The sequence below is a fragment of the Pseudorasbora parva genome, chromosome 6 (genome assembly GCF_024679245.1).
Source record: "Pseudorasbora parva isolate DD20220531a chromosome 6, ASM2467924v1, whole genome shotgun sequence".
NCBI classification, from domain to species: Eukaryota; Metazoa; Chordata; class Actinopteri; order Cypriniformes; family Gobionidae; genus Pseudorasbora; species Pseudorasbora parva.
Window position 1 is genome coordinate 43,097,581 of NC_090177.1, and position 24,693 is coordinate 43,122,273.

Genomic DNA, 24,693 nt, shown 5'->3' on the forward strand with positions numbered 1-24,693 from the left:
CTCAAGTAAATTTTTATGTATACTTTATCAGTTTTTTTCTTTGGAAAACTTTTACTTCACTACATTACAAAGCTTAATATTTAATTTCATACTATGTTGGAATTAAATAAGTAAATGTTGGAATACTAAGTAAAAATGTAAAACTTTGAGTAGTACAGTACTACATTTTTAATTTAATTAATTATTAAATTATATTTAATATGAAATGTATGGCAGTAAAAAGTACAATATTATGTTTTGGAATGTTGTGAAGTAAAAGTTTTCCAAAGTAAAACACAGATAAAGTACATATACTTGAAAAACTAAATTACTTGAAAAGTAAAAAAAGTTCAATACTGTCCGCCTCTGATGATCATACTTCCTGGTTCTAGTAAGAACTCGAGCTGCTGCGTTTTGGACCAGCTGGAGTTTGTTTATTAAGCGAGCAGGGCAACCACCCAGTAGAGCATTACAATAATCTAGCCTTGAGCTCATGAACGCATGTACTAACTGTTCAGCATTTTGCATTGAAAGCATGTGCCGTAATTTAGATATATTTTTAAGATGCTAGAATGCGGTTTTACAGATGCTAGAAACGTGGCTTTCAAATGAAAGATTGGTATCAGAGAGCACACCCAGGTTCCTCACTGATGAGGAGGGCTTGACAGAGCAGTCAATTTACACAGTATTCTAGGTTATTACTTGTGGAGCTTTTTTGTCAAATAAAAAAATAAAATAAAAATCTGAATTAAGTTGCAGGAAATTACTATTCATGCTATTTTTTATATCAGCTTTGCATTCCGTTAATCTTGTGAATTGGTCATTTACGCAGGGCGTGAAGAAATAGAGCTGAGTATCGTCAGCATAACAATGAAAACTAACGCCATCTCCCAGTGGCAGCATATACAGAGCAACGGTCCTAACACTGAGCCTTGCGGTACCCCAGACTGAACTTGTGATCGGTGTGACATCTCTTCATTTACTGCTACAAACTGATAACGGTCAGATAAGTACGATTTAAACCATGCCATTGCTATTCCTCTAATGCCAACACAGTTTTCTTGTCTATTTAGAAGAATGTTGTGGTCGATAGTATCGAATGCAGCGCTAAGATCGAGTAACACTAATAGAGAGATGCAACCACGATCAGATGATAAGAGTAAATCATTTGTAACTCTAGAGCAGTCTCAGTGCTATGATACGGTCTAAATCCTGACTGGAAAATCTTACAGATACCATTTCTTTCTAAACAGGAACATAATTGTGAAGGCACAGCCCTTTTTTATTTCATATTCATATTCTGTACTTAAACACGTGATTTCAGTTGTGTGTTTGGATTTTGGAGGTATCACACACCCCTAAACTGACAGGAGTGCAGGAACAGTGTTTGCTCACAGCTTCCAAAGATGAAATATGGATTTGTCTTTAGTTTTTATTATTTTTATTCTTTTTATTTTTCCTTTTACTGAAACACTAAAGCATTTTGCCTGTACTGTTGTCTGTACCTCTCACTGAGAGAAAGCACATGTTATCAGTATGTTTTAGGGCTTTATTTGTATAACTGTACAACAGTATAACTGTTAGGACAATTGTATGTACGACAGAATGGGAGAGGGGGAGTGCGGCCTACAAACGCCTTGTGAGACTTGAAGCCGGCTTCTGCTGATGAGACTACAAACTATTTTTCAGTAAAATGTTTTTTAAGTCAAGTCAACTTTATTTATATAGCGTTTTTTACAATGCTGATTGTTATTGCAGGTTGTTATTGCTGGTTGTGATTGCAGCTTCACAGTGTTAACAGGAAAATAATGCAACAAAATATGATTCGGCTGTACAGCCGCTCTGGAGAAATAGCTCATATTATCCAGCTCATTTCAATTGTCATAGCGATATTGTTGGTGACAGAGTAAGGACTTCTTCACTTCACTTCAATTTATTTGTTTATGTCCCCGAAGGGCAATTTGCTTTGCAAAAAGATCAGCACACATACATAAAAAAAACACCTAAAAAATAACACAAGACCACAGCAGCCCGAAAATCCACCTACTCCCCAAAACTTCTCCCATACCAGAATTTAACAAAGAAACCGCAGTAGAAATACATTTGAATGTTTATACCGATTTCTACTAACAGTAAGAAATTTGAATTTAAGTACAGAAGGTAGGAGATTAAATTCAGACTGTAGTGGATGGGAGGAATTCACAACCTGTTTCCGGCGCAATAACTCCGATCTTTCAAGTATTAATTTTCTTGTGTAATCGAAGCGCCATCCTAAAAGAACCCGTCTCTTGTGTGATACTCAAAATGTGGAATATTCCCATCTAATATGATTTATGACTTGCAGGGTTGGCAGAATAATAATTATACACTGTTTAATATTAGGCCAGAGGAGAACTGGCACCCCGACTGAGTCTGGTTTCTCCCAAGGTTTATTTTTCTCCGTCATGCCCTGATGGAGTTTGGGTTCCTTGCCACTGTCGTCTTTAGCTTGGCTTGCTCAGTTGGGGACACAAAAATTAAGATCTGAGTTATTCAACTAAATATACAAAATAAATTGATTAATTAGGTCATATTAAATTCTATAAACTAGCCAAATCAAATTGTGTTGCAATATTGTCCTGTTTAACACTGTGAAGCTGCTTTGAAACAATCATCATTGTAAAAGCGCTGTATAAATAAAGTTGATTGATTGATTAAAATGGATTGGGCTTTCCTTATGACCAAATAAGTCAGTAGGGTGACTCTGATGAGCTCCTATAATTTTACCTCTGGTATTCACTATTTTCACCACCGCACTTCACCACTTAGCTTTAGCACTAAGCATAATATCAGCATATAATGCATAATAATGATACATTAGGAGATGTGTTTTTAGTCTAGATTTAAACTGACAGAGTGTGTCTGCTTCCCGAACAGTGCTAGGCGGCTACGTGATGGAGTATAATGTGTTTAAGCTTGCTTAAATATTGGGGAGCTAAACCATTTAGTGCTTTGTAAGTAATAAGCAGGATTTTAAAATGTATGCAATGTTTAATAGCGAGCCAGTGCAGTGTTGACAGAACTGGACTAATATGATTATACTTCCTGGTTCTAGTAAGAATTTGAGCTGCCGTTTTGGACTAGCTGGAGTTTGTTTATTAAGCGAGCAGGGCAACCACCCAGTAGAGCATCACAATAATAATACATGAGCCTTGAGCTAATGATCTAACTGTTCAGCATTTGTCATTGAACGCATGTGCCACATTTTTAAGATCGTAATTAATTAATTGCACTTCTGACTCTTGGTCTTCCTTCCCACTACTGGTCTTGGGTCATAGACTGTTACCCCTAACAATAGTGTAGTAAAGATAGACTTTAATAGTGATATAAGTGATACATGGATTTTTGTTTAAGATTGTGAGCAAAATTAAGTCGATATATCTAATGTATAAAAATCAAAGTAAAATTCATTAAATTCTCACAATGAAGGTCTCTGCCAATGCTACGGAATAAATCATTAATTGGACAATATGTGAATTTTAAGAAAACAAAAAAGCAATCAGGTGATACTTAGTATATTTAATGTTTATTGATCACATGCTGCAAAAAGCACAATGTAAATAAAGGCTGTTCTCAAAGCACAAGCTATTATTTTTTTGGAGGGAGGTAGACAGAAGAGGAAACACAGGATAGACAGAAGAGCAAACACAATGAGGCTCAGAAGTGGTTACATAAACAGATAGAAACTCATAGATTATGACAGTTATCACAATTCCTCATCTTATTCAGTGCAGCAGTTCTGAGTCACAATATGGCTCTCGCTTACAAAGGCAGATACTAGAAGAAAACAAATTATTCATTAAACATTTCTGTCTCACTTAAACAGGCTCACAAGGCTGAGGCATTTATTCGGTCAAAAATGGTCACAATCTTGAATCTGACTCAAACTCACAGTAAAAGAATTATCAGTATCTATTGTAGGACTTTTGAACAGCAAATGCTACTTCACTGATTACTAGCCTGTCGTTTCAGAACCACATTACATTTGCTAAAGCATTGGAACTGAACTAAGCCCTTAAACATTTTTAACATTCACATCAATTCACATAAAGAAGCTGCACTCAACTCAATAATTCTTCAAAATATTAAAATCAATATTAAATGAAACAACTGGCCATTTGTTTTTTTTGCAGATCAAACACTTGTATAAGAGCACTTTGGACGGGATCAGTGGTTGCACTATTCACACAAAAACATGCTACATAATCACGCCTCACATTAGTTTTTAATGGTTGTCCTGAGCTTCAAAGAAAAAAAGACATACATTTAACATCACAACATATATCAAGCTATGAAAACTATTGGAAAAAACTTTATGGAAATTATAATAAATGAGAGCACACATCAAACACTTAAATAACCAAACAAAAAGCAGACAAAACTATGCAACCCTGACATATTCAATCAGATATGATGCAGCATTTCAACAAACTTGGATTCAAATGAAAAGCTATTGTTTTAAGCATAAAAGCAATAGTTTCACAAGTATTTTCCAACACGCTTATGCTCCTGTATTCAATGGTAAGGCACTTTCTACAGTCTTCAGGTGGAGACGGTTCATCTGGAGTTGTAGTCTGGTGAATACAAACGTAATCGTGGGCTTCCCTTCATGTCTGAAGACGCACTGTTGTTGAAGGGGCTCTCAGTCAGCTTAGCTACACCTGAAAAAACAGCAGGATTTACAATTCAAAGTCAGTAATCGAAATTTACAGGAGGTTACAAATATTCCTAAACATCAGAAGAAATAGTAATAAAAGAAAATGTGGTGAAGTCTATCAGATCAGTTGGCATTTCTGTCTGTGTACAGGTGAATCTGAACAACAAGCGTGATAGATTCTGCTGTCGGATAAAGATGTTGAGTAAGATGTAAAGATGTCAAACTCAGACGTTGCTCTGTCAGTGGATTTAAAGAAACAATGGGTTACTGTTCATACCGTTTCTCTTAAACAGAGGAAGGGCATCCATACCTGGCATTTGCACCAAGTGTGACTATGACAGACAGAACCGCCCATTAGAGTGCATAAAGCACCTGCACATGCTACATTTCCTCAGTGAGCACATTTGTTTCTCAAGCAGCAAGTGATGCAAGCTTGGTTGGATCCCTCTAGTCAATGTTTCAGAGGTTAACAAACAGTAACCTCCCCTTTCATCAACTTCTGTTCGAGATCCACCTAGGGGACATACGGACAGCTCCCCAGTAGCCCATAAACTCACAGCAAGGCTCTGAAAGCCAGAGGATGGTCACCTGGTAAAGGAAATGCCTGATGCTACGTTCACACCGAACGCGAATAGAGCGCCAAAATCACGTTAGACACTAGTTTGACGTGTGAACATTTTGAATCCATCCGCAGCGAATTGGACACGCATAGAAATTAAGCATTTGAAGCGAAATAGACGCAGGGATCATGACGCTCCATGTTCATAAAAAAAATACTAAGCATTAACAGCCACATAAATGTAAATGTAAATGCATTGACGTTAACTGGATTACCTGGATCTTCACTGCATGTATATGTTTATATCCTTAAAAAATATAACGTTTTCAAATTTATATTTTTCAACTTTCAACTTTTTTTTGACACTTCACTTTGCCCTCAGTTAAAATGATTTGGGAGGCAACAATAGACCACAAATCGTCCATTAGATGTACACAAGACAAATTATATCTCATGTTTAACCACTACAGAGCCAGCGGCAAACGGCAGAAGGACTGGCCGAGGAAAGGCTGCTCTCGCCGGGGTTAGCGAGCTCACAACTCCAAAAACACAAGATTTTTTTTTTTTAAATAGGCGCTGTCTTTATAAATAAACCACATATTTTAGCTTGAAACTACATTATCAACTGAAAAGCATTAAAACTACATTTAGTGACAAAATAACAGTATTTTTTAATTATGCAGGGTTTCTCATCACGTCACTTTATCACATGACAGCAGCAAGCAGGCTCCTCATTGGTTAACGAGGCGCGAAATGACTCCAAAGTTCACATTTTCAGGGACATACGGACAGCTTCCTAGTAGCCCATAAACTCACAGTTGCGTCATATTCTCGCGCATGCCTCGAGTTAACGTCAATAACTTAGTGGATAAAGTCGTTATTTAGATTTTTGTGCGCACAAAAACTATTCTTGTCGCATTGTAAAATTATTGTACAGACACTGTAGTGAGATGGACTTTGTAATGTCGTCTTTAGTGCCTTTATGGGTCTTTTTGAAGCCTTTCTCAGCCATCAACTTTCAACAAAAATATCTTCATTTGTGTTCTGAAGATGAACAAAGGTCTTACGGGTGTCCAACGACATGAGGGTGAGTAATTAATGAAATAATTTTCATTTTGGGGTGAACTAACCCTTTAAGCTCACGCAGCCTTTTATTTCAGCCGGCATTTTTAAAAGTCTTTTGCTAGGTTGCGAGTAAATATCAGTCTTGCTCTCTGTCTGATGGCGCGTGTTTGTCTCAGCCATCTCACGGTCAATGTAATAGCTGATGATAATATACATTGTCATTTTAAATCTAGCTTTACAAGTTTCCAGAATACGCTAGTGCTTTTCTGCCTTTTTGTTAATTACCTCTTTATTAAACCAATACATAACCAGCAAAAGCAGCTCAGCTTGAATCTCTTCCATACTTGTTATTAATTTCCCCAAGTATTTTTGTCCTGTAATTTTGGCGGAAAACGAGGCTTCTGTGAGGGAGACCAGACTGCTTTAGCCACAGCATGAACTCTCTATCAATACTGTAGAAAGAGCCAAAGAACCCCTGCTGACAACAATTTCCTTCCAGACCTTTTCTCCAGCTTTTCTGGAGAATGGAGCAGCATTTATTTGTGTTATATTTGGTTACATTATTGCAGGAGTATTTTCCAGATGCATGTACCTGTGGGAGGCGGAGTCTTCTGGATGAATGCAGGATGACTGACATTATCTCTTGGAGAAAACAGCACATGACACACTATAGAAAAATACAGAAAATTGTTGAAATATAAAAAGATATTTAAAACAAAGGAATAATCAGTCATAAAGCCCCTTATCCATGATATTAAAAAGTGTTGCAGGATATGGAAGCATTTACCGATGACGACAACAGCAGTGGCAGCCAAAAGAGCGAATAAAGTGAAGAACATCACTTGATAGGAGTCAATAAACTGCTGAAGAATATTGGGCCCATCTGTTCCATCTACCATACGTGCTACAAGAAAAGGTGAAGCAGCATGCATTTAGGAGCCAAACATTCAAAACAAACAGAAAATATTCAATCCTCATTCTGAATCCTCTGTTAGGACAATCAATTTTAGGGTCTTCTTTGAACCTTGGCCAGATTGGCTAATGTCAATGCATCCAATGCTCCATTTTGCTATTTGCTATCCAGATAAAACCATAATTTACAGGCAAACCATTATCAAATTGCTCACACTTAATTTTTCACAATTTTTCTTACGAACATTATGAAATAGAAACATCTAATTCTCAGACACTTTGGGATGCCAGTAAAAATAAATAGAAGTATTTGTTTTATTACAGTGTAGTATTAGACAGCACTATAATACTATAGTCTCATATTTTGTGCTTAATGCAGCTGCGTTCATAAAGCTGTTTTATAAGAGATGCCGTGGCTGTGGAATGCACGGTCTCAATACTATCTGCAACCACTTACAAAGCATTTAAAGCTGTTGTTGGTTATTTAAAATATCTAAATGGATGAACTAACACCTCAGTTGGAATAATTTATTTAATAAAGTGCTGTCAATCACTGTAAAACTTCACGTCATGTGACACTGTGGCTATGTAAGAGTACTGGCTGTAGTCCTTAGCCTTAATAGCTCCTCTACTGGGCTGTAGTGTTTAGCCTGAATAGCTCCTCTACTGGCTGTAGTGTTTAGCCTGAATAGCTCCTCTACTGACTGTAGTCTTTAGCCTAAATAGCTCCTCTACTGGCTGTAGTCTTTAGTCTAAATAGCTCCTCTACTGGCTGTAGTGTTTAGTCTAAATAGCTCCTCTACTGGCTGTAGTCTTTAGTCTAAATAGCTCCTCTACTGGCTGTAGTCTTTAGTCTAAATAGCTCCTCTACTGGCTGTAGTGTTTAGTCTAAATAGCTCCTCTACTGGCTGTAGTGTTTAGCCTAAATAGCTCCTCAACTGGCTGTAGTCTTTAGCCTAAATAGCTCCTCTACTAGCTGTAGTCTTTAGCCTAAATAGCTCCTCTACTGGCTGTAGTCTTTAGTCTAAATAGCTCCTCTACTGGCTGTAGTCTTTAGCCTAAATAGCTCCTGTAGTCTTTAGCCTAAATAGCTCCTCTACTGGCTGCAGTCTTTAGTCTAAATAGCTCCTCTACTGGCTGTAGTCTTTAGCCTGAATAGCTCCTCTACTGGCTGTAGTCTTTACCCTAAATAGCTCCTCAACTGGCTGTAGTCTTTAGCCTGAATAGCTCCTCTACTGGCTGTAGTCTTTAGCCTAAATAGCTCCTCTACTGGCTGTAGGCTTTAACCTAAATAGCTCCTCTGCTGGCTGTAGACTTTAACCTAAATAGCTCCTCTACTGGCTGTAGTCTTTAGTCTAAATAGCTCCTCTGCTGGCTTTAGGCTTTAACCTAAATAGCTCCACTGCTGGCTGTAGGCTTTAACCTAAATAGCTCCTCTACTGGCTTTAGGCTTTAACCTAAATAGCTCCTCTGCTGGCTGTAGGCTTTAACCTAAATAGCTCCTCTACTGGCTGTAGTCTTTAGTCTAAATAGCTCCTCTACTGGCTGTAGTCTTTAGCCTAAATAGCTCCTCTACTGGCTGTAGTCTTTAGCCTAAATAGCTCCCTCTACTTGCTGTAGTCTTTAGCCTAAATAGCTCCTCTACTGGCTGTAGTCTTTAGTCTAAATAGCTCCCTCTACTGGCTGTAGTCTTTAGCCTAAATAGCTCCCTCTACTGGCTGTAGTCTTTAGCCTAAATAGCTCCTCTACTGGCTGTAGTCTTTAGTCTAAATAGCTCCTCTACTGGCTGTAGTCTTTAGCCTAAATAGCTCCTCTACTGGCTGTAGTCTTTAGTCTAAATAGCTCCCTCTACTGGCTGTAGTCTTTGAGCCTAAATAGCTCCCTCTACTGGCTGTAGTCTTTAGCCTAAATAGCTCCTCTACTGGCTGTAGTCTTTAGTCTAAATAGCTCCCTCTACTGGCTGTAGTCTTTAGCCTAAATAGCTCCTCTACTGGCTGTAGGCTTTGAGCCTAAATATCTCCCTCTACTGGCTGTAGTCTTTAGCCTAAATAGCTCCTCTACTGGCTGTAGTCTTTAGTCTAAATAGCTCCCTCTACTGGCTGTAGTCTTTAGCCTAAATAGCTCCTCTACTGGCTGTAGGCTTTGAGCCTAAATATCTCCCTCTACTGGCTGTAGTCTTTAGTCTAAATAGCTCCTCTACTGGCTGTAGTCTTTGAGCCTAAATATCTCCCTCTACTGGCTGTAGTCTTTAGCCTAAATAGCTCCTCTACTGGCTGTAGTCTTTAGTCTAAATAGCTCCTCTTCTGGCTGTAGTCTTTAGCCTAAATAGCGCCCTCTACTGGCTGTAGAGGCTTAACATCTAAACATCTAATCGGTTTAGTAACCCTTTAACCACAAACAATATTTCTCCCTATCAGACTGATGTGACAGTAGTCTTTAGTCTGTAGTCTTTAGTCTAAATAGCTCCTCTACTGGCTGTAGTCTTTAGCCTAAATGGGGGAGGGGGGGGGGGGCACGATAATTTGAATATACTCATGGGTTTCTACTGATACAAAGCCCCATCTAAACATCTAATCGGTTTAGTAACCCTTTAACCACAAACAATATTTCTCCCTATCAGACTGATGTGAAGGCACCAACCTTGCATAGAAGTGCCGCTGGCTGCTAGATGCATGACAGACACTGGGATAAGCAGCACCTGATCACTAGCCGCGCTGCTTATAGACACAGAGGCAGTCAGAGCTCCCTGCGGGTTCACCACACTAACTGTGTATCTGATATAGCTCGGAAAGCTCTGGGAAACCTCCTTCTGCTCGATCACAACTGCAGGAGAACTGCTCTTCACCTGTCAGAAAGAGCCAATCAGAGTCACATGCATGTTTGGTGAATACAATAATGCTTATTAAAGCAAGTGTATGTAAGATTGTGGCCAAAACTGCAATCCCTTTCAAAAAACTGTAGAGCGGTGTATCCCCATCCCCCTCCCCCAGACTTAAGGTTGCCAGATTGGCTGCAGGATCAGCAGAACGTTTGTAGATCTGCAGCTGTGGTAACTAGAGCAGATCTGGCAACCCGAAACACTACTGACTTCATGATTGGTCGATAGATGAAGGGCGGAGCTTCAGGCCAATGCACAACATGCCAATATTAACATCAGCTGAGGGCTGCAACAACAACTTTTAAATTACAATATCCTGGCCGGACTACTGTTGTCAGTGATATACAGGTCCTTCTCAAAAAATGTGCATATTGTGATAAAGTTCATTATTTTCCATAATGTAATGATAAAAATTAAACTTTCATATATTTTAGATTCATTGCACACCAACTGAAATATTTCAGGTCTTTTATTGTTTTAATACTGAGGAATTTTGGGTTTTCATGAGCTGTATGCCAAAATCATATCTCAAAAAATTAGCATATCATGAAAAGGTTCTCTAAACGAGCTATTAACCTAATCATCTGAATCAACTAATTAACTCTAAACACCTGCAAAAGATTCCTGAGGCTTTTAAAAACTCCAGCCTGGTTCATTACTCAAAACCGCAATCATGGGTAAGACTGCCGACCTGACTGCTGTCCAGAAGGCCATCATTGACACCCTCAAGCGAGAGGGTAAGACACATAAAGACATTTCTGGATGAATAGGCTGTTCCCAGAGTGCTGCATCAAGGCACCTCAGCGGGAAGTCTGTGGGAAGGAAAAAGTGTGGCAAAAAACGCTGCACAACGAGAAGAGGTGAGCGGACCCTGAGGAAGATTGTGGAGAAGGAGCGATTCCAGACCTTGGGGGACCTGCGGAAGCAGTGGACTGAGTCTGGAGTAGAAACATCCAGAGCCACCGTGCACAGGCGTGTGCAGGAAATGGGCTACAGGTGCCGCATTCCCCAGGTCAAGACACTTTTGGGCCACAGAGCAGCAGCACTGAACTGTTGCTCAGTGGTCCAAAGTACTTTTTTCGGATGAAAGCAAATTTTGCATGTCATTCGGAAATCAAGGTGCCAGAGTCTGGAGGAAGACTGGGGAGAAGGAAATGCCAAAATGCCTGAAGTCCAGTGTCAAGTACCCACAGTCAGTGATGGTCTGGGGTGCCATGTCAGCTGCTGGTGTTGGTCCACTGTGTTTTATCAAGGGCAGGGTCAATGCAGCTCGCTATCAGGAGATTTTGCTTCCATCTGCTGAAAAGCTTTATGGAGATGAAGATTTGGTTTTTCAGCACGGCCTGGCACCTGCTCACAATGCCAAAACCACTGGTAAATGGTTTACTGACCATGGTATTACTGTGCTCAATTGGCCTGCCAACTCTCCCGACCTGAACCCCATAGAGAATCTGTGGGATATTGTGAAGAGAACGTTGAGAGACCCAAGACCCAACACTCTGGATGAGCTTAAGGCCGCTATCGAAGCATCCTGGGCCTCCAGAACACCTCAGTAGTGCCACAGGCTGATCGCCTCCATGCCACGCCGCAGTGAAGCAGTCATTTCTGCAAAAGGATTCCCCACCAACTATTGAGTGCATAACTGAACATAATTATTTATTTGAAGGTTTTCTTTTATTGGTCGGATGAAATATGCAAATTTTTTGAGATTTTGGGTTTTCATGAGCTGTATGCCGAAATCATCAGAATTAAAACAATAAAAGACCTGAAATATTTCAGTTGGTGTGCAATGAATCTAAAATATATGAAAGTTAAATTTTTATCATTACATTATGGAAAATAATGAACTTTATCACAATATGCAATTTTTTTGAGAAGGACCTGTATATCACTGACAACAGTAGTCCGGCCAGGATATTGTCATTTAAAAGTTGTTGTTGCAGCCATCAGCTGATGTTAATACTGGCATGTTGTGTATTTGAAATGAACATGATTTCAGAATGTCTAGTGACATATCAGGGCCAGTTTATGATTAATTGAAATACATTTCTTACATCCAGTTCCTTTAACAAAATGATTGTCATTTAACTTTTCAAACACAAATGGCAGAGAGAGACGAAGGTGCAGACATTACATCTAGCTGCTGCAGAGCGCCTGGCGTCCCATAGATGGTCAGATCAGCAGATGTGTGCTGATTACTCAGGATGATGTCCGTTTGATCGGCGTAGATTCCTGGATTGACAGGCAGGCGAGCGCCGATCTGCTGTCCGGTGAAGTGACTGCCCTGCACAACGGCAGACACCTCCACGTCAGTCATAGACATGCTCAACACCTTCACCTGCTGGTCACTCATGGGCTTAAAGCTCAATGCACAGCTGTAGAAACCTGACGTTCACAGAAGACAAAGATGACAGATTTAAAACATTTATTTATTCATTTAAATGCCTGAAGGCCAGTGGGAAAAAAATGCAAAGCTGTATCCGAGAGACCTGTGCTGGTGTCAAATGCGGTGTGAGTGTGGTAGATGTCATGAGCGGAGAAATCCACAGCGCTGCTGGTGAAGTGGAGGCGGCAACTGATGGAGGACTCTGGGTGAAGCAAAGCAACACTGTCTAACTGGGATGAGGAGCAGCTTCCTGTGGACACCAAACAACAGTGAGTGTTATGATGTTGTGAGGAAAAGTATTGTGATCAAATAACGCATTTAAGGAATGTTTACATTTGGCAGACACTTTCAGTTCATTGATAGAATAAAATAATTCAGCTTTTGTGATTCTTAGGAATCAAACCTGACTTAAGTGTTGCTAGTCCCTTCGAAATCAGTTTTTTTATTCCAAATTCTGCGTTTTCTGTGTAAAGTTGAATGGTTGCATTTGAACATTTTAATGATCAAAAAGATATCTAATGAATTTAATTCATAAAACAATAACAGCCTAATTTATCTCTTGAAAACGTAATAAAATAAAATTCAAACAATTCCTTTCATTTTCTGGCAGACAACGTGTTTTATGGTTTAAATAAAAATATTGATTAAAAAAAATGATATTCCTCAAGAAACTATATCATAATTACATTCTACCATACAATAGATACACAAAATAAATATCTGTCATAATTTACGTTAAAGTTCAATTTTATTTTGGTGTTTGGTCATGAAGAGCTTAGCTGTGTATGAAGATAATCCCTCAAATAAAACAGTGAAGTGTTGGTGAAGTGACTCTGAGCAACTCTGGAGATGAACTTCATGTGTTTGTGTCCTCATATATATTGAGATGGCAGAAAAGTGTCACACGTGCTTGAGTTTTTTTGTAGCAGCAAATCAAACTGACAAATGCACAACATGCAAACTTCAGATTTAAATAATTTTGTGGTTAAATATTTAGAGACACGATTTCCATATCACGATTTAAGTGTCCTACTTCTAAATTTTGCCAATTTCCTTGACATCCTATACAGTAAATTGTATTTTTATGACTATGTCTTATTACATGTAGTGTGTGTGTGTGTGTGTGTGTGTGTGTGTGTGTGTGTGTGTGTGTGTGTGTGTGTGTGTGTATATGATGCCACAACAACAATTTGGACTCTTAGGTCACACTTAAATGTTTGACTGTACCTACATTAGATCCAAAATATCAAAGCAAGTGATATCGGTCTTCATTCTTCTGAACTATTTTTGCAACATAGATTTTTTTATATAAAAATAATGATGCATTTGATAACCAAAATACTTAGTTCTAAACTTAATTTTTAACAGTATTCTATCTATTGTTTTATCATTACAAACATCCACAATTGAGAAAATGAAATCACACATTTAGTGTGACTTGCATGTTACTTTTGGGGCCATTATATAATTACAATAATAAAAATATCATATAAGTTGATATAATATTTAATGTTTTTCAAATTATATAGATTTCTGTAGCTAATGAAAATTGCAACAAACAGAGATCAGGTGTTTATTATGACAAGCACGGATTAAGTCTCTCTTGGGCGTGTGAAAACAGTGTGAAAACAGATTTGAATTACGTCATGCACTTAATGCTCTAATCACACTGACCAGAAGGTTAATATGTTAAGGCAGGATACAAACATATCACAAACACAGCACATAAGCATGACCTTCAATGAGCACCAACGTGAGGACTACAGAAATTAAAGGAGTGATCTGTACCAATGAGGTTGCTTCCTGTGTCCCTGGTTGACATCAAGACTTTAGAGTCTCTGTCTTTCTTCACTGAGGGAGTCACGACAGACGTCCGAGTTGCATCTTCAATAAAAACCTAAAGAAAACACAATGTTGTCTACAATTTAATAAGGATCACATATTTAGACCATTTAGACCTTTTCATGATTTTCCCTATTTATATCTTATCAAAATATCTTTAAATTGAAGGAACTCCTTGTGATGAGTTTGGATCTATATGATACTAGCGTACAGGTGCTCACCTCTATGTAAGTGTGGAGTTGGCCTGGTATGTCGTAGAAGACGGTGACTGTGCCCTTGTTTCTGGCCACTGCGGCTCCAGTCCTGGGTTCAACCTCCAGAACAGAACTGGATGATGAGCTCCACACACCTGACGCACCTGACCATGACAACAGGACATTTCTCAGGTTTTCTTCAAGTTTCGGGCTGAAATAAGTATGCCAACAGTTTTTCCCTGTCTAGTTTTTTTTAGAACTCTTTTTTAGGTGTCTTTGTCATCCCTTACCCTCCTGATTAATAATCTGTGCCGAAAAACACACAACATCTCCCACGACCAGCCGCTGGGCTTCTGCTGGATGAATGGCATATTGGACAGGTAGTGCGATGAAATCTGCGAGCCCGGCCTGCTCCGAGTCCCAAACTCCTAGAAGAGTCAGACCCACATTGACCGTCCGTACCATCAGCGTGCCGTTACTCGAACCCTTACCGACCTGCACCAAATCATCCCTGCACACATAATATAGACGGTTAAATTCATAACAAAATAACTCATCCAAAAAATAAGCATAATCATTGATTTAGCTTAATATTCTAGGATAAATATGATGCTTAAATGATCTGCAATTTCCACATTTAATACTGTATAATGTTCTGTTGTTTTATTGACTTTAATAGGAGCGGAGTAGTTTTGAAGACTATAATAGGAGCGCTGTAGTTTTTATTGACTATAATAGGTGCGGTGTAGTTTTATTGTCTATTTTAGGAGCGCTGTAGTTTTATTGACTATAATAGGAGGGGTGAAGTTTTGTTGACTATAATAGGAGCGGTGTAGTTTTGTTGACTATAATAGGAGCGGTGTAGTTTTGAAGACTATAATAGAAGCGGTGTAGTTTTGTTGACTAAAATAGGAGCGGTGTAGTTTTGTTGACTTAAATAGGAGTGGTGTAGTTTTGAAGACTATAATAGGAGCGGTGTTGTTTTATTGACTAAAATAGGAGCTGTGTAGTTTTGTTGACTATAATAGGAGCCGTGTCGTTTTGAAGACTATAATAGGAGCAGAGATTTGTTGACAAATAGGAGTGTTGTTTTATTGACTAAAAAAGGAGCGGTGTAGTTTTGTTGACAAATAGGAGCGGAGTAGTTTTGATGACTATAATAGGAGTGGTGTTGTTTTATTGACTAAAATAGGAGCGGTGTAGTTTTGTTGACTATAATAGGAGCGGTGTAGTTTTGTTGACTTAAATAGGAGCCGTGTCGTTTTGAAGACTATAATAGGAGCAGAGATTTGTTGACAAATAGGAGCGGTGTTGTTTTATTGACTAAAATAGGAGCGGTGTAGTTTTGTTGACAAATAGGAGCGGAGTAGTTTTGATGACTATAATAGGAGTGGTGTTGTTTTATTGACTAAAATAGGAGCGGTGTAGTTTTGTTGACTATAATAGGAGCGGTGTAGTTTTTTGACTAAAATAGGAGCGGTGTAGTTTTGTTGACTATAATAGGAGCGGTGTAGTTTTATTGACTAAAATAGGAGCGGTGTAGTTTTGTTGACTATAATAGGAGCGGTGTAGTTTTGTTGACTTAAATAGGAGCCGTGTCGTTTTGAAGACTATAATAGGAGCAGAGATTTGTTGACAAATAGGAGCGGTGTTGTTTTATTGACTAAAATAGGAGCGGTGTAGTTTTGTTGACAAATAGGAGCGGAGTAGTTTTGATGACTATAATAGGAGTGGTGTTGTTTTATTGACTAAAATAGGAGCGGTGTAGTTTTGTTGACTATAATAGGAGCGGTGTAGTTTTATTGACTAAAATAGGAGCGGTGTAGTTTTGTTGACTATAATAGGAGCGGTGCAGTTTTATTGACTAAAATAGGAGCGGTGTAGTTTTATTGACTAAAATAGGAGCAGTGTAGTTTTGCTGACTATAATAGGAGCGGTGTTTTGTTGACTATAATAGGAGCAGTGTAGTTTTGCTGACTATAATAGGAGCGGTGTTTTGTTGACTATAATAGGAGCAGTGTAGTTTTGCTGACTATAATAGGAGCGGTGTTTTGTTGACTATAAAAGGAGCGGTGCAGTTTTGTTGACTTACATAGGAGTGGTGTAGTTTTGAAGACTATAATAGGAGCGGTGTTGTTTTGTTGACTTACATAGGAGTGGTGTAGTTTTGAAGACTATAATAGGAGCGGTGCAGTTTTGTTGACTTACATAGGAGTGGTGTAGTTTTGAAGACTATAATAGGAGCGGTGTTGTTTTATTGACTAAAATAGGAGCGGTGTAGTTTTGTTGACTATAATAGGAGCGGTGTAGTTTTATTGACTAAAATAGGAGCGGTGTAGTTTTATTGACTAAAATAGGAGCGGTGTAGTTTTATTGACTATAATAGGAGCGGTGTAGTTTTTTTTTACTTAAATAGGAGCCGTGTCGTTTTGAAGACTATAATAGGAGCAGAGATTTTTTGACAAATAGGAGCGGAGTAGTTTTGATGACTATAATAGGAGCAGTGTAGTTTTATTGACTAAAATAGGAGCGGTTGTTGACTATAATAGGAGTGGTGTAGTTTTGAAGATAATAATAGGAGCGGTGTTGTTTTATTGACTAAAATAGGAGCGGTGTAGTTTTGTTGACTATAATAGGAGCGGTGTAGTTTTTTGACTAAAATAGGAGCGGTGTAGTTTTGTTGACTATAATAGGAGCGGTGTAGTTTTATTGACTAAAATAGGAGCGGTGTAGTTTTGTTGACTATAATAGGAGTGGTGAAGTTTTGTTGACTATAATAGGAGCGGTGTAGTTTTGTTGACTATAATAGGAGCGGTGTAGTTTTGTTGACTATAATAGGAGCGGTGTTGTTTTATTGACTAAAATAGGAGCTGTGTAGTTTTGTTGACTATAATAGGAGCCGTGTCGTTTTGATGACTATATTAGGAGCAGTGTAGTTTTATTGACTATAATAGGAGCGGTGTAGTTTTGTTGACTATAATAGGAGCGGTGTTGTTTTATTGACTAAAATAGGAGCGGTGTAGTTTTGTTGACTATAATAGGAGCGGTGTAGTTTTGTTGACTATAATAGGAGCGGTGTCGTTTTTTGACTAAAATAGGAGCGGTGCAGTTTTGTTGACTATAATAGGAGCGGTGTAGTTTTATTGACTAAAATAGGAGTGGTGTTGTTTTGAAGACTAAAATAGGAGCAGTGTAGTTTTGCTGACTATAATAGGAGCGGTGTTTTGTTGACTATAATAGGAGCGGTGTAGTTTTGTTGACTATAATTGGAGTGGTGTAGTTTTATTGACTAAAATAGGAGCAGTGTAGTTTTATTGACTAAAATAGGAGCGGTGTAGTTTTGAAGACTATAATTGGAGCAGCGATTTGTTGAAAAATAGGAGCAGTGTAGTTTTGTTGACTATAATAGGAGTGGTGTAGTTTTATTGACTAAAATAGGAGCGGTGTAGTTTTGTTGACTATAATAGGAGCGGTGTAGTTTTTTTTTTTTACTTAAATAGGTGTGGTGTAGTTTTGAAGACTATAATAGGAGCGGTGTTGTTTGATTGACTATAATAGGAGCGGTGTAGTTTTGAAGACTATAATTGGAGCAGCGATTTGTTGACAAATAGGAGCAGTGTAGTTTTGTTGACTATAATAGGAGTGGTGTAGTTTTATTGACTAAAATAGGAGCGGTGTAGTTTTGTTGACTATAATAGGAGCGGTGTAGTTTTTTTTTTTTACTTAAATAGGTGTGGTGTAGTTTGGTTGACTATAATAGGAGCGGTGTAGTTTTGAAGACTATAATTGGAGCGGTGTAGTTTTGTTGACTTAAATAGGAGAGGTGTAGTTTTGTTGACTATAATAGGAGCGATGTAGTTTTGTTGACTTAAATAGGAGCGGTGTAGTTTTGTTGACTATATTAGGAGCGGTGTAGTTTTGTTGACTATAATAGGAGTGGTGTTTTGTTGACTATAATAGGAGCGGTGTAGTTTAATTGACTAAACTATAATAGGAGCGGTGTTCATTTGAAGACTATAATAGGAGCGTTGTAGTTTTGTTGACTATAATAGGAGCGGTGTATATTTATTGACTATAATAGGAGCGGTGTAGTTTTGTTGACTTAAATAGGAGTGGTGTAGTTTTGAAGATAATAATAGGAGCGTTGTTGTTTTATTGACTAAAATAGGAGCGGTGTAGTTTTGTTGACTATAATTGGAGCGGTGTAGTTTTATTGACTAAAATAGGAGCGGTGTAGTTTTGTTGACTTTAATAGGAGCGGTGTAGTTTTATTGACTAAAATAGGAGTGGTGTAGTTTTATTGACTAAAATAGGAGCGATGTAGTTTTATTGACTAAAATAGGAGCGGTGTAGTTTTATTGACTATAATAGGAGCGGTGTAGTTTTATTGACTAAAATAGGAGTGGTGTAGTTTTATTGACTAAAATAGGAGCGGTGTAGTTTTGTTGACTATAATAGGAGCGGTGCAGTTTTATTGACTAAAATAGGAGCGGTGTAGTTTTATTGAATAAAATAGGAGCAGTGTAGTTTTGTTGACTATAATAGGAGCGGTGTAGTTTTGTTGACTATAATAGGAGCGGTGTAGTTTTGTTGACTATAATAGGAGCGGTGTAGTTTTGTCGCCTATAATAGGAGTGGTGTAGTTTTGTTGACTATAAAAGGAGCGGTGTAGTTTTATTGACTATAATAGGAGCGGTGTAGTTTTGTTGACTTAAATAGGAGTGGTGTAGATTTGAAGACTATAATAGGAGCGGTGTTGTTTTATTGACTAAAATAGGAGCGGTGTAGATTTGAAGACTATAATAGGAGCGGTGTAGTTTGTTTGACTATAATAGGAGAGGTGTTGTTTTATTGACTAAAATAGGAGCAGTGTAGTTTTGTTGACTATAATAGGAGTGGTGTAGTTTTTTTTGACTTAAATAGGAGTGGTGTAGTTTTGAAGACTATAATAGGAGCGGTGTTGTTTGATTGACTAAAATAGGAGCGGTGTAGATTTGTAAACTATAATAGGAGCGGTGTAGTTTTGTTGACTTAAATAGGAGCGGTGTAGTTTTGAAGACTATAATAGGAGCGATGTAGTTTTGTTGACTTAAATAGGAGCGGTGTTGTTTTGTTGACTATAATAGGAGCGGTGTTGTTTTGTTGACTATAATAGGAGCGGTGTAGTTTTGTTGACTATAAAAGGAGCGGTGTTGTTTTGTTGACTATAATAGGAACGGTTTTGTTTTGTTGACTATAATAGGAGCGATGTTGTTTTGTTGACTTTAATAGGAACGGTTTTGTTTTGTTGACTATAATAGGAGCGGTGTAGTTTTGTTGACTATAAAAGGAACGGTGTTGTTTTGTTGACTTTAATAGGAACGGTTTTGTTTTGTTGACTATAATAGGAGCGGTGTAGTTTTGTTGACTATAAAAGGAACAGTGTTATTTTATTGACTATAATAGGAGCGGTGTTTTCTTGACTATAATAGGAGCGGTCTTGAGATGACTAAAATAGGAGCGGTGTAGTTTTGTTGACTATAATAGGAGCGGTGTAGTTTTATTGACTAAAATAGGAACGGTGTAGTTTTGTTGACTATAATTGGAGCGGTGTATTTTTACTGACTATAATAGGAGTGGTGTAGTTTTACTGACTATAATTGGAGCAGTGTATATTTATGAACTATAATAGGAGCGGTGTATATTTGTTAACTATAATAGGAGTGATGTTGTTTTGTAATGATGCTGTCTTGCATCGTTGTGTAAGTGTTTGCAGGTCTCATTTCCTGATTTTGCTGCACCTGTTGGTGGAGAAGCTGAGCATTGAGTTGTGGCTGTGTAAGGTTTCTCCTGTGCTGTCGTGATAATGAACTGTGAAGGTCAGAATGGCTCCCAGCGGGATGGCGGACACAGTCTCTCTGTTAGACGTGTACATCACTGGACTAGTGCTGAGACGTAGGTATGATACGGTCACCACCTTAAACAACAACACAAACACTGCTAATTTTGTATAATTGCTAAAACATTCAGTTAAGATCTACTATGAATTACAAAATATATAAACATATATACAGTAGAGATCAAAATTAGAGAACATACAATTTCCTAAATTTCAAGGTCACTCCTTAGTCCTTTTTAAAAATTATTCTAACAGGAACAGAAGGGCAGTTTGTAAGCATATTTCACAAGTTAAATATATTCTGAAGTACAGTATATGCAATGTAAATAAGACAATTGAAAAATAACAGTGGCCAAAATTAGAGAACACTTTCAGATACATTTAAGCTTTGGGTGTTAATCTGGCACTTGGTGCTAACTTCCGTAATAATCTCACAGACCCTATTTAACTTGAAGCAAACTTTCCAATTTTCAGTGACTTTGCAAGATGGAAATCCACTCTAAGGTTACTGAAACCCTACGACACCAGGTTGTTCAGATGAATGCCAAAGGGATGACCCTTTCAGCTATTGCAAAAAAAGTTGGTCATTCCAAATCTGTAATTTCTAGAATATTGAAGCTTTACAAAGACACTAATTCAAGTACCCAAAAAGGTACGCAAAACCAATGCATGAGAGGACAGGACAATGCGGAGACTTTAAAATGGGGAATCAGTTCAACACTGCAGCTAGAATTACTCGCCAGTTCAGAGCTGAACACAGTAAGTCTCGCCATACAGTGTCTTGTCATTTAAGAGAACGGCTCAGCAGAAATAATCAAAACACTAGACTAACCAGCTGTGGAGCATGTTGTGTGAGCAGAGGAGAACTGGTCAAAAGTTCACTTTAGCAATGAATGCAAGTTCAATGGACCCACTTTAATATTAGGTGGCCACTGCTCTTGATGTACTAACATTTTAATTAATCAGTTGATAATAATGTACTTATTGTGTACATACATGTTTTTACATTGTGCTTACATTAAAAAAATACCTGCATGTAATTACGTCTGTAATTAATTTCTGTAGTTACATTTTTAATTACACAGTTGGCACTTCCCTTACACCTAACCCTACCCTTAAACTTACCCATACCACCACACTGGTCCCTAACTCTACCCGTATCTCACCTCAATATCAACAAGTGCTTTGCACTACAGCATGAACAAAAGTAAGTACATTGTACTTAAGGCCACCTAATATAAAGTGGGGCCAGTTTAATTTATTTGTGTCTGATGGGAAACATTATGTTCGGCATCAAACTGGAAAAAAGATTGAACCCAATGTGCCCAAAGAAGTCAGTGAAAGATGGAGGAGGAAGTGGCATAGTTTTGCGGATGTTTCTGCAGCAGGAGTTGGGCCTGTTATACAGCTACATGGCAGAACCTCAGAACCTGTTTATCAGAACCTCCATCAGCAACATGTGCTTCCTTCACTGCGAGCATCTCCCAATCAGCCCGCAATTTTTATGCAAGACAATGCCCCCGATCACACTGCAAAACGGGTAAAGCAGTTCCTTGAATGTGAGAACATTGAAATAATGAAATGACCGGCCCAGAGTCTGATCTAAACCCCATTGAAAATCTATGTAAAAACATTGGTGACAAAGTTATGGCTAAGAAACCCACTCCAGTTACCGAACTGTGGAAGAGACTGGAAGAAGAGTGGACCGATCACAGCGTAGTAGTGTGAGTATCTACTGATGTCCTGTGGCCGCAAAGCAAGGGCCTCTATACCTCCTACTAATTTTTGACTGCTGTAAGCATCACATTTTAGCTGTAATGTTTTTTTGTGCTGCATTGGTTATTTTGATCTCTGTGTTTTTGACTAAATAAAGGTTTTTGTTGAAGTACCTTGGTATTTTGTAAAACATGCTAGCAGAACAATGGTATACCCACAGCTAATCGTCCTTCAAACTTCAAGCAATGAATGTCAACAATATTTCTGAAAATGTTTCTAAATTGTTCTCTAATTTTGATCTCCACTGTATATATTAGGGATGCCACAATACTCAATATAATATTTAACCGTTCAGTACGGTATTCACGGTTCAATACACGCTTTTTCGGTTTTGCATTTAATTAATTATTTCTATTTCTCTTCGTTTGAAATATTTATCTCAGTTTATTTCAACTCTTTTTGAGTGAGCCTGTCATATATATATATATATATATATATATATATATATATATATATATATATACACACATACACACTATTTCAAATATGTTGAAAAGCACAAACATTTTAAAATAAAACTTACAATAGAGAAAAACTGTTGACTCTCATCTTTAAAAAAAAATGTTTTAATTTGAACGCACCAGCAGATCGCATCCATGTGCAGTGTGAAAGCTCTAACCGGTTAAATGGATAGTTCACCCAAAAAATGAAAATTGTCATCATTTACTCTCCATCAAGTTGTTCCAAACCTTTAAGAATCTATTTGTTCTGCTAAACACAAAAGAAGATATTTGCAAGAATGTTTGTATATAAGCAGATTTTGGGCCCTATTGACTACGATAGTAGGGAAAAATATACTATGGTAGTCAATGGGGGCCAAGATCTTCTTGGACACAAACATTTATCCAAATATCTTCCTTTGTGTTTAGCAGAAGAAAGAATTTTTCATTCAGAAGATTTAATTTTTAAGTGAACTATTCCTTTAACATGGTTATAGAAGAAAAAAAAACGGTGTGTATGTGTATGCGTGAAACAGCCGTTATATGTCTGAGAGTTACCTTCACAGCGATGATGATGGTCTGATTGACACCGAACGTTTCCTGAGAGCTAATCTGTAGGGATGCTGTTCCTGTCAGAGACCCAGATGTCAGATGACCTTTATCATCCACTTGTATGAGAGCAGCTCTGTCCGGACAGTCCAGCACACGGTATGACAGTGACCCCTGTCCATCTCTACAGGAAATAACACACACACATTCACACACTATACAGTTGACAAAGAAATACAAAAAAAAAGACCAGAAAAAACAAATCCAATTTTGTCTGTCAAGTTACTAAATATTATTTAATGTTCAGGTCTGAAGCTCTATGTGGTGATCTGAATTGAAGAACCTGTTAGTTTGGAGCTTCAGCAGGGAGTTTGGGGACATCAGTATCTCCTCTGCTTGAACTTCTGGGTTTAACAACTGCAGTTTCTCATAGACCTGAAATACGATGTATGGTAGAGTCAATCTTTGCTCTCTGTTTAGCAAATGAATGACAGAATGAGTTTGAATCTACCTGAATCTGTATCTCATCATGGAGTTCAATAGCATTGTCCTCTAGATGTCCAGCCAAAGGAACGCTGGCCTTCATCACCACCCTCAATCCAGTGCGGCCTTTACTCCTGCCAAACACACTCATGGCAAAGTTGTGCTCAGCACTGAGCTGTACAGATGCCTGCAGGAGAGATATCACACAAACACTGCTTAAACTGAAGCACAAGTGGAGTGAACTGGAGTGAAGGTTCACCACAGAAATGATAAACAGCTTTTCTTCTGAGGTAAATTATTCTATGATTATTCCTCACCGAGACTCAAAACGATGTAAAGTACATGCACTAAACTTGATGTGTTTATTCAAGTTGATGTGGGCGGGAAAATACTCGCATGGATCGCATCAGTACTTGACTTTCAATAGATCTCCATGGGCGTGGCCGCATTAACACTAATGAAGAGGCTGGCGAACGACTGACATCTCTCTCTTAACAGATTATATAAACAGAGAATGTTTGTTTTCGATTTACAATATTTAACACATGACATTTCATTGTTTCTTCAGACAAAGACCTCATGTTTGTGTGAGAAATAATATTTCTCACACAAACATGAGGTCTTTGTTCATTTTCTGTAAACATGAGTTCAGATTGAAGAGTATCAGAATAGACTTCATTGACAGAGGCTGCATCATGTTTGCTTTATTTTGCAAAAAGCACAACATTTTGTATTTATTGTGACTGTACACAAATAAAAGTAGAACAGTGTATAATGATGTATAAAACTTGCCTGAACGACCAAAATCGACTGAGTATCTCTTTGAGACTAGGGCTGGGTGATAAAATGATTTTTAGCAATTAACAGTGTCGTTTATGTCGATTTGTGTGAATGAAAATCGGTTTTCTCTTAAACACATCCGCCGGCGCTCCCCTCTGGGCTCCCGAAATGGCTCAGCCCTCCCTAGCACATTTGCCATTAGAGATACACAAACAACAAGGACAGTGTCTTACAACATAATTGGTTCGATTTTTCTGAGAACAATTAACAAAGTGT

General features: G+C 38.1%; 1 protein-coding gene across 1 annotated transcript in view; it reads right to left on the minus strand.

The window, feature by feature from the left end:
- Positions 1-3,525: 3,525 nt before the first annotated feature.
- nup210 (nucleoporin 210) overlaps positions 3,526-24,693 on the minus strand; it is a 63,632-nt gene continuing 42,464 nt past the window's right edge. The window contains exons 28-40 of the mRNA XM_067446984.1: positions 23,666-23,824; positions 23,498-23,589; positions 23,164-23,338; positions 20,292-20,467; positions 14,802-15,022; positions 14,539-14,675; positions 14,264-14,372; positions 12,579-12,725; positions 12,224-12,474; positions 9,852-10,056; positions 7,087-7,203; positions 6,892-6,966; positions 3,526-4,679 (exon numbers count right to left, since the gene is read on the minus strand). Of these exons, the coding sequence (XP_067303085.1) occupies positions 4,576-4,679; positions 6,892-6,966; positions 7,087-7,203; positions 9,852-10,056; positions 12,224-12,474; positions 12,579-12,725; positions 14,264-14,372; positions 14,539-14,675; positions 14,802-15,022; positions 20,292-20,467; positions 23,164-23,338; positions 23,498-23,589; positions 23,666-23,824 (1,968 nt within the window). The 3' untranslated portion in view covers positions 3,526-4,575. The remainder of the gene's footprint in view (positions 4,680-6,891; positions 6,967-7,086; positions 7,204-9,851; positions 10,057-12,223; positions 12,475-12,578; positions 12,726-14,263; positions 14,373-14,538; positions 14,676-14,801; positions 15,023-20,291; positions 20,468-23,163; positions 23,339-23,497; positions 23,590-23,665; positions 23,825-24,693) is intronic.